The sequence below is a fragment of the Epargyreus clarus genome, unplaced genomic scaffold (genome assembly GCF_041222505.1).
Source record: "Epargyreus clarus isolate Ecla_fem2 unplaced genomic scaffold, WU_Ecla_fem_2.2 ptg000003l, whole genome shotgun sequence".
In the NCBI taxonomy this organism is placed as follows: Eukaryota; Metazoa; Arthropoda; class Insecta; order Lepidoptera; family Hesperiidae; genus Epargyreus; species Epargyreus clarus.
Window position 1 is genome coordinate 5,293,126 of NW_027332211.1, and position 10,967 is coordinate 5,304,092.

Below are 10,967 nucleotides of genomic sequence, written 5' to 3' on the forward strand. Positions count from 1 at the left end.
TGGCTCCTGAAAATTCAGGCTTCTAGCTTCATATGCAACGAAGTTACAGGAGGTCGAAAATGGGCCGAATTGCTTCGAGAAAAGAATGCTACGGCCGTGCCGCTTTTTTTGGCTTTGGCTCGACTTGGCGGAGGCACTGCCGTGCCTCCAGATAAGTTAGGTAATTAATTTCTATATTTTTGTAGCGGACAAAAAGTAAACATTATTTTAAATACATATATTATACATCAATATGTTAATGTAAATATGTCGAAATAACAAAAATATGCTAGTTTAGTGTTGTATATTTGCTGATTAGCTTTTAATAATATTCAGCTCCAATTTCGATGGCTTCATGAATTCTTCTTGTTTGCCGAGATAGGGAGAGTGACGGATACCGAAAGATGGCGCTGGTATTGTCCTTTTTGGATATATGAACTGCAACAAATATCAATTAATCGGTTAAAAGATAACATCACTTTGCAGTAAGGTACGAGTCACCATCAACCCATTACTGTCCCACTGCTGGGCACAGGTCTCCTCTCAGAATCAGAAGGATTAGGCCATAGTCCGCCGCGCTGGCCGAATGTGTATTCGTAGACTTCATATACCTTTGAGATTTTTTTATTTTTATTAATCTCTCAGGTATGCAGGCTTCCTTACGATGTTTTCCTTCATCGTTTAGCAAGTGATAATTAATTTTTAATACGCACATAACTTTAAAAAATCAGAGGTGCGTGCCTGGGATTTGAACCTCGGACCCCTCGATCGAGAGGCCGGGTTTCTTAACCACTATCACTGCCTTCCACTAGGCTATCACTGCCTTGCCTTCGAAGTTACGAGTATGATGGTATAATTGCAAATGTAAACATTGCATGGATTGATATAGATTGGATGGATTTAGTCCTTAGGGATAGCTGTGCATCGGTGGCCGATCAGAGGTAGGGCTACTATTTGTGGTTGATTACAATTGTTTTTGGGAAACAGTGACATACCATCAAGTGAACCACATACTAGTTTGTTACTTAAGTTATATAAAAAACGCAATTTACTACATTTTCCTCCAACACAAGGCAAAAACCAGTATTCAAATTAGAGTTTGCACATTTGGGATCTTCCAAATAGAATATTTGATTAATGTGGAAATTTTATACGCAGCCCTTCAGATACAGTAATATAGATTACGTTTTACTTTATAAGGAAAAAGAAAAAGATAAAAGGTAATATGTTCGTAATATAACAAAACTGTTGGTATTGTTACGTATTTTCAATATCGCTGCAGGTAACAGGATGTTATGAAATGATACTCTGGATAGCTGCCAGTGTTCAGTAGTTTCGACAAATCCGACTTGATGACATTTATGTGACAAAGAAAAAGGTATAAGTATGTGATGTAGAATTGATTGAAAATTTTATCAAAATTGTGACTTAAAGTAAGGCAGCGACAGATTTTTAACTGTTTGTAATATTTCACATTCACTTTACAACGATTAAAATACTAAGTCTAAATATATATAACTCAAATGTGACTGACTGACATAGTGTTCTATCAACGCACAGCCCAAACCACTGGACGGATCGGGCTGAAATGGTATGCAGGTAGATGTTACGACGTAGGCATCCGCTAAGAAAGGATTTTGACCAATTCTACCCCCAAGGGGATAAAATAGGGGATGAAAATATTACTTCGTAACGCGAGCGATGCCGCGGGCAAAAGCTCGTTAAAGTATAATAGCTAAACAGTAATTATTTTAATATATAAAAATGAATGTCTGTCTGTATGTCATTTATAGAATCGTAAACTAAGCATTTTATCATGTGATGATCTTCAGCAAAGTTGTCGTGGATGAGCCCACGAAGGTGAGTTGATACGATCAATTTTCGTAAATATTTGTATAATGTCTTCAAATTGAAATTAAAATTGATTTTACTCCTAGTTGGTGCAGTAGCAACGCGCGGGGTACAGTTCAGCTAGTTCAGAATAAATTAGCAACATTTTAAGAATTAAAAATGAAATTTATATTGTTCAAATAGTTATAAATTAATGTATTACATACCATACACGGTATAATGACAGGAACAAATTAAGATAAACTTTTTAATATGCGCGTGTAATAATAAAAATAACATTTACAAAATTAAACGTGGTGATAAGTATGATGTTTGTAGACTAATGTTAACATTTTAACATTTACGGCAGACTTATTTTAAGTACTTCATTGTATTGTTATTTTATGGAAAATTATCGTATAGAAAATATGTATATAATCTTATATACAAAATTCTCGTGCCACAACGTTAGTTACCGTACTCCTCCGAAACGGCTTTACCGATTTTCACCAAATTTTATATGCATATTCAGTAGGTCTGAGAATCGGCTACCATCTATTTATCATACCTATGAGTGATTAAGGTTCTCCACCCTTCACATTTTTTTATTAATATGGCAACATAACGTTTTCCGGGTTGCTAGTAATTGTATAAAGATACATTTTGAAGATGGTGTGGAAACCTTCGTGTTTCGACGTCATAACCGTCACACCTATTCCTGTCTTCCCTATAATAACTTATGTAAGGTAGCTAACAGATATCCATGGGCGGCAGTAGCCACTTAGCATCAAGTGAATTGTATGTCCGTTTGCTACTAAATATAACCTATTTGGGGCTTTAACTGCTTTTTATATAATATAGAAGTAGCAGACGAGAATGCATTCCACATGATGGTAAGTGGCTACTGCCGCCCATGGACATTTGTAATCAACCCCAGATCATGGAATGCCACGGAAATTATGTCTCCTTTGTCACACTCTTCAAACCAGAACACAGCAGCGTTTAACATTTCTGTTAAGAGGCAGAAATAAGTGTGGCAGTTGTGCCACCGAAGTGGAACCACAAAGGGTTCTACCACCTTCATGCTACACCAATTCTGTAAATAAAACGTGAAAAATAAACCTTTAAAATATTTATGTTTAACTTTTATGTTTACAAGGCGTATGTGTTAATTGATTACCTTTTTCTCGCAGTAGGTGTTAGGGGAAGGTGTGTCCTGTGGTTTCAAAGGCTTGAAGGGTCCGCCAAAAGAGAAAGCCGGCTTGTTTTTGTCCACGTACTCAAACTTGGGGTCATGCTGGCCGGGGCCCGGCAACTCTTGTGGCTGTAAAGGCTTCACCATACAACCAAATGTGTACGCTGGTGCTTTTCTGGAAATATTTGTAACTGGCAAGTTGAGGAGCTGTATTTTTTATCTGTGAGCGGTGAGGCATAGCGGTGAGGAGAGGCGCGGTGCGCTTTTGAATTTGATGTTTTGTTGTTTTCTTATATTCTCTTTCAGTGTAAAACAAAAGGAAGTAATAAAGAACTTTGTCTAGATTAATAATTGTTTATATTATATTCAGAAGTGGTATAAAGTGCTCACAATGAAGAGAGTAAAGATATAAAAAGGATATTATGCCAGATGAGAGAAAATAAATTATTCCAACTAATGACGGAACATTAAAGTCGTAATTTGTAAGCACTATTATCGATGATGGTGATGATGAGGATGATCGTAGATGATGATGGCAATTTATGAGAAGAAGGCCCAGTAGGTGAAGTCGTACCTGAGTAAATGCTTTCGGCGCAATTTATAACATGCTTCAAGTGGGACTCTGTAAGTCATTTTTCTGATAAAATGAGCAGCAAGAGGAACAGCATTCATTAACCAGATAAGTATGACTTGTGTTAACAGCTGTTAATACACTTGGGGTAAGGCTTTGATATGCTGGTGAGAAGTTTTATTTTACATTGAATAAGGGAGCTGACTGCTTGCATACGATAATTATTATTAATTAGTAGCTTACGAATTTTGAAGTAAAATGCAGCAGGCGTTACATCGGAGGTTCTTCTGAGGTTACAGATGTCCGGCCTATGGTGACTAACTTCTATAAGCTAACTCGTCAGTCTTATCTAGATTTTTTTATGACAAAAATAGTTGTGTTACTACATGTGTGTACTATGCGTGTTGTGTACTGGATGTATGCCTTGATTTCTTTACTTACACAAGTTTAATAGTCTTTTCTATATGATGTTAGTTGCAGTACTTAAAATAAAACTTGTTGTTAACAATTAATGATGCTTGTTGTAATGTTATAAAGCCCCGGCCGCTCAACTAATATTATGAGGATGGGCAATGTTGAAGGTCTTTTATACTGTAGTTGTGTTTATTTCTCTACAGGAGCTTCATACAGAGACGTGTGACTTGTAACAGTTATAACATTTAAAGATGACCATGATGTGGAGTAAAGTCAGACGCTTAAGACTTGTGCTATACCCTTGGCAACAAAGACTGGGTTATAGAAGTGGAAATGGAGGTAGCGATGGTGCTGTTGGCAGCACTCTTTGAGCAGTTCCTGAAAAACACCACATTATGCATGATTAATACAAGATAAGTTTTCTAGAATTTTGTATGGATCTGGTAAATAATCTTCTTTATGGTATGAGTGTGGAGCAGCAGCATAATCTCTAAAAATTTGAGAAAGAGATGATACATTACTGAGACATCTCCAATAAGAGATTATAATTAAACCTGAGGTTTGGTTAAAGAGACAGTCATAGGTACATAATATGACTACTTACATTTTGAGTTTTAAGAAATTATTATTTTACACAAATAACTTCATTAATATTATAGAGTGCAAAGTCAGCGACATAAGTAGTGGTAGCCTATTGGTTTGATATTCGGGTTCTCAATCTGTTATGAGGTGTGAGGTTCAATCCCGGGTTCAGACCTTTGACTTTTTAAACTTATGGGGTTTTAGAGTTTATTTGCCTTCTATTAACAGTTAAGGAGTTAAATTAAATTGATACTACACATAAAGGACCCTTGAGATTATTAGTTTTAGACATATACAAGTGTACTTTATGGTTGCTCACTGAGAATAAATCATAGTGTTAGAGTTATAGTGGTTAAATATTATTGTGTGCCTAATGCAGGGTAAGCTTTTTAATAATTGAGGAGTACCGGTTAAGCATTTATGTTATGAGTAGCGCTTATTCAACATTATTGATATAAACTTTTCTGATTGAGCATGGTGGGTTACAGTTGCAGGAGAGCTAGATTACTAAAGAGGAGAGCTAGATTACTAGAGAGGAGAGCTAGATTACTACAGTCATAATGGTTTAATAGGAAAATATTGTTTGTGGACTATTGTACTGTTTCGTTATGGATATAAGTCAACCAATTTGTTTCTGTGTTATTCGATGTGACTTTTCACCTATTTTGCCACCCACAAAAAGGAAATGTCCTTGTGTGTTCTTAATATTCCTAAGTATGAATGTAGGCTATGAACATAGAAAGTTCTACAGTGGATACCTCCTATAAGTACGCTCACAATGAATTTATAGAAATGTCTTAAGGAAATATTTATGAACAATTTGATGATTATATTGAGTACACGAATGCAGCGAGTAGTGGTACTTCAAATAATAAACTCTGTTATTTAGCTTATAGCTCTTTCGTTCCATGATTGCTGGTTAAGTGTTAGTGGTTGAGTTAGGCTGGTTAAATATAGCGAGAGAATATTGACGAGATATAGAAATAACTGTGTCACAAGTACCTAAACGATATTATTATTTTATTAATTTTGGAATTAAACAGATTTGTACAGGTATTAGATATCAGAGCTAAATAACTTAAGTTATCTCTGTTGGTATTCTGCATGAACAAGAGGAACTGTTGGTCTATTGAGAAGCACACCATTCTCGATCCTCGTTTCCGTAAATGCGGTGGTGAGATGAGTATTGTTAGTGCGAAAATGTGATGAGACGCTGAAGTAGTGTTAGTTGTCATATAAAGAAAATATCCTTGTTGCTGCAAACCCTATGTTACTTATCAGAGTTGTAAACATAAGATGAGCCATTATAGCCGACATCGTATGAAATATTTTAATTTATTTGGGGTGTTAAATGAACCATATTTAATCTTTTAGATTTTGATGGATTCGGTTTAAGTTTTAAAAAGTATTTTGTTAATTCATTGAAGAAAGCAAATTTAATTTAGTTTTCTTGTGGTGGGAATTCTAATACACATAGTCTAAAATAGCATTTTTGTAGTCAGGATACCCTTATAGTAGCCAGATAAGGAACACACTTGCTCTCTGAGATTTCTTATTACAGATATCTTTGGCAAATAAAGATTGGGGTGTCGCCTGCTAGATGAAGTGTTGCGCTGGGAGTCGAGTAGAGAATGGATGTGAACAACCTTAACTCAAGCAGGTAGCGCCCTGAGGAGAGTCCTGAGTGGTTGAAAAGTGAATTAATACGGACTAAAGAAAGACGGAGAATAAGATGCTTCACTCGAGTACGAATGAGAGGTCAGAACGCATCGGAGAAGAGGATACTGACATGCTTGAAAAGTTTTTGTGGCCAAGGACAGTGAAGCCTAGATTGAGTGGTACCTATGCACACTGGGTAGAGAAATAATTTGCGTGGTCAAAGGCTATTTGAAAATATGTAATTCATCGGAAGTAGATCTATCATATGGAAATGGATGGAACTATTACCAGAGCAAAGAGATGAGAAGTAGTAACAGAGGTGAGGTGAGGTGAGGCGTCAATTGCGGCGCAATTGTTCCAGGATGGCCGACTGTAACTGGCAAGTTGAGGAGCTGTATTTTTTATCTGTGAGCGGTGAGGCATAGCGGTGAGGAGAGGCGCGGTGCGCTTTTGAATTTGATGTTTTGTTGTTTTCTTATATTCTCTTTCAGTGTAAAACAAAAGGAAGTAATAAATAACTTTGTCTGGATTAATAATTGTTTATATTATATATTATTTATGTATCAATATAAATAAAGCTGAAAGTTAAGCTGAAAGCTATGCACGCACGTTTAAAATATAAAATAATTAAAAATCTGCAGTCTAGAAAATGCTGATTATTATTTACCTAACTGCGCTAGCAAGACGGTATTGCTGCGTATATATTTATGTATGTTTTAAAATAAATTCGACTGACTGCGGTAAATTGATCATTTATATCAATCACTAGCTGACCCAGCAAACTTTGTACCACCTCAAAATCTATTTATAAAATATATTTCATATAAAACATAGCCAATGTTACTCGTGAATAATGTAGCTTTCGAATGGTGAAAGATTTTTTAAAATCGGTCCAGTAGTTTTGGAGCCTATTCATTACAACCAAACAAACAAACATAGTTTTCCTCTTTATAATATTAGTGTAGACAAGCGATATTGTCGACAACCTTTTACTGTCCCACTGTTGAGCACGGGTTTCCTCTCAGCGTTAGAAGGATTAGACTACACTCCACCGCTCTAGCCAAGTGCGTATTGATAGACTTCACATACCTTTGAGAACTATTTTTTTAATGATTTCTCTTATACGCACATGTACATACGCACAACTTCAAAATATCAGAGGTGCCTGGGATTCAAACCTTGGACTTCTCGATCGAGAGGATCTGCTATGTTCTAGTTTGAAGATGTGGTAAAGGAGACATTTTTTCCGAGGCATTCCACCTTAGTGCTCATGGGTAACGACACATCTGTACCTCAGGTAGAAATCTAATCTTACCTGGGGTTGATGGTAGATATCCATTAGCTACTTACCATCTGATTTTATTATAAAAAAATAACTGTCGTAAAAGATCCTTACTTTCCTATATGTGGGGGGCAATACATATTTGGCGGTGGGGTCCACTGGTCCCAGGGTTCGTATGGCGGCCTGGCTGCAGGTCGAACGCTGTACGCTGGAGGCCTCTTGTAACGGAGTCTGGCGTTCGGCGTGTACGCACCGGGGCCCGGTACCTTCAGTTTGCCCCCCGGCGGATCTCTGAGAGGTCCCACTACACTATGGGTAATTCTGTGTTGACCTAAGAAAAAAAGATAGAGAAAAAAATGTGAGCCGTCACGGGACGCCTGGCAGATGTGAAACATCGACATTATTTTGTAAAAGTAATACGCAGAAAAGAACATATTGTAATAGGAACTAAATATGTCATAATGATAAAATAAAATATTACGATTTTTTTCCAGATAACGATGACTATTTATTGAACTCGATTGCGCATGGCGACGCGTCGCCACACCGTACACACTACTGCATATAGACTGTATATATATACCATCGCCACGGCATGCGTCGCCACGCCAGAAATCGGTTTTACGTGCGGCTATAGATGTTTCACATCAAAAACAAATTTACAAATTCAGCTGTACCTACTATATAACCAGAGGCGAGTGGGGTAGACTTCAGATATTTAGTGAAGTGATTGTTTTTATTTTTTGATAAAGGATGGCTTAAAAAATAACTTGCACCCGTTGTTAATATTCAAACTCTCCAAATCTTGCTTACCATATCGAAAGATCACTTCCAGTATTAAGTAATTGCAGCATAATGATGGATACATTTTTTTAATTTACAGATTAATCAATTTAATAAATACGGATGATGAAATTACTTGTACGCTGTACGAATGTATGAAAAACTGTTGAAATGTATATTAATTGTATTTAATCATTACCCTAATACATATTTAAAATGTATCTACTAAATAGCAACGTTCAACTTGAGTGAATTGCTGATTGACAGTCGCTCGAATCACACTCGCAATCGATAACCTACATATGTGTAACACAATGCCCCTTTTATAGAAAAAAAAAAGTGTGTGTGTGTCAGCTACGACGCACGATTGGAGTTTACTCCTTACGAACGATAATTATGATGTATATCGAATAGAAAATAGTTAATGACGTTTTAATGTTTTATATATTGCTAATTATTTTTATTGTAATAATTACTTTCATATGGGATTTGAACTTACTGTATTTTAAATTAATAAAAGCACTCTTGATTCATATTTTGGTTAAAAACGCTACTTCCTTTTTGAGAGGATATGATGATTGTAATAAAAAGGAGGGATTGTAATGGATCATTACGTCACAAGTACAAAAAAATAAAATTATGACATTTCTATTCAGTGACTTCACTGGTGTTGCGCGTAAAGTGTGGATATATATGTTTGTTTCTTTCTACGTAACGCCTCAACTTTTCGTGTTACACTTGATTTTACCCCTCATAAAATTTCCGTACCGGGCCTTATAACTCAAATCGTTTCTTAAGGAGTAAACTCCAAAAATATCTTTAATAATATTTGAGTTTATCAATGTTTTATGTTAAATGTAAATTTTACAATTTGACAGATTGTAAATCGTTGTATCAATGTTTGAATGTACAAATTTATGTTACTGTAACTTTTTTCGTTTATACTACATTGCAATAAATACATTTCGTTTTATATAATTTCATATCAATATTATTGACATTATTCAAGCATATCGCCTCTAATAGCTCAATAATTTAGCTTACTATGTATTACAACAAGTGTAATAATAGCACATACTGCAATTTACTCAGTTGGTAAATTATAATTCCAATATTTAATTAAAATGCAGTCATATATTATAACAACTGATCTCACATCGTTAAAATATAATTAAAAATAACAGAAAATACAGCTGTCTTCTGAGTCACTACGAAGTAAACAACAATTAACTTAAATGTTGGATTAATATACAATACAGCAATTTATGTATTTTTAACATTATAGGGGTAGTAAAATAGTATGAACCGGACCATGTGGACCCGACATGATAAGATGCAGCTGCCGCCTACGAAATTCTGTAATTAACCCCAGACAGGATTAGAATCCTACTTAAGGTCTACCAAAAATGCTTTGAAAAGGACAAAGTTGGAACCCCTCATATAAATGTCGTACTTGCTATACTCTTCAAACCAGAACACACATGACACTGTTGTTGTTTGCAAAGTCGAACCACGACGAGGTTCACCGACCTTGGAACTTTTCTGTTAAATATTGATACATAAATATACATGTAACTAAACAAGTTACTTCACTGTACCTTTTCTCCCTAGGCCCTGCGTATTGAACATAGGAGCATAAGGTGTAGTAATCGGTTTGGTGCGCATCACCGTCAGATGTCCGAAAGTGTACGCCGGCGCTCGTTTCACATTCGAAAAACCTTTACCACCTGAAAAAATACAATAATCATATTTTCCTTTAGCATTCCTTTGACTTGACAGATTCTCTAAGTTGAGTCCTATACTAGGATTCCATGTTATCTATTAGTATACATACAAACACCCAGACCCAGAACATAAGTCTAAATTCATTATGATTTACATGTCTGTTCTATATTCGGAGCGGACTAGCAGTTTGGCGCGGACTCTATCTTTGTAAAATTAGTAGTTTCTTACAGAAGATTTGCGGTATTTCATAATGATTTGGAGCGGGGCCCTGTACACCGGCTGAAACTGGTTTCCTCTTCTCCGTAGGCTTCGCCGGGACCTGTTTTATAAGCTTCGCTCTACATTCCCATCCCCACGGCATCCTATTTAAATTCAAAAACCTACGAAAATGAACTCAAAATAATATTTGTGCTTTTCAACCAGTTTTGACACTTTATATCTGTTCATTTGACAAGTTACTTAAAAATATAATATGCGTTAGACCTATAAAAGCAATTATGTAATTACCTTTTTAAACAGCAATTTAAATTAAAAATTAAGGAGTACACCTAATTGCCTTCTTCAGTTCATTAAAATTTAAATAAGAATAATAATAATAATGCGTCACCTCTAAAACTCCCGGTGGACGAACTCGGCGCTGCGTAGAGGACTCTGGGATCTCCAAAGGCACGCGTTGTCCCGTCGGCTCATCCCAGGTGAGCCTGTCGCTCGTCAAACCGTCTGGTGTGAACGACGGTATGCGACCACACATACCGCCGTCCTTCCTGCCTTCGCTTGCTTGGACGAGTCGAGCTCCTACTCGGGCAGGCAGAGGCAGGCTGATACCGTAGCCCTTTTCTATTATATAACATTTAAGAATTAATAAGAAAAACAATAATTAAATAAACTATATCAGTACGAAATTTAATATTACATTACATTTACAGAAAAGCAACTAAGAATGTAGG

At 36.1% G+C, this 10,967-nt stretch overlaps 1 protein-coding gene across 1 annotated transcript; it reads right to left on the reverse strand.

Moving 5' to 3' along the window:
• Positions 1 to 202: 202 nt before the first annotated feature.
• Positions 203 to 10,456, reverse strand: LOC140751022 (uncharacterized). Its single transcript, XM_073084826.1, has 5 exons — positions 10,249 to 10,456; positions 9,894 to 10,022; positions 7,627 to 7,843; positions 2,990 to 3,179; positions 203 to 417 (listed from the first exon to the last, which is right to left on the reverse strand). Exons 1-5 carry the CDS (start codon positions 10,379 to 10,381, stop codon positions 295 to 297), a joined length of 792 nt encoding a protein of 263 aa, XP_072940927.1. The 5' UTR covers positions 10,382 to 10,456; the 3' UTR covers positions 203 to 294.
• Between the last annotated feature and the right edge of the window lie 511 nt (positions 10,457 to 10,967).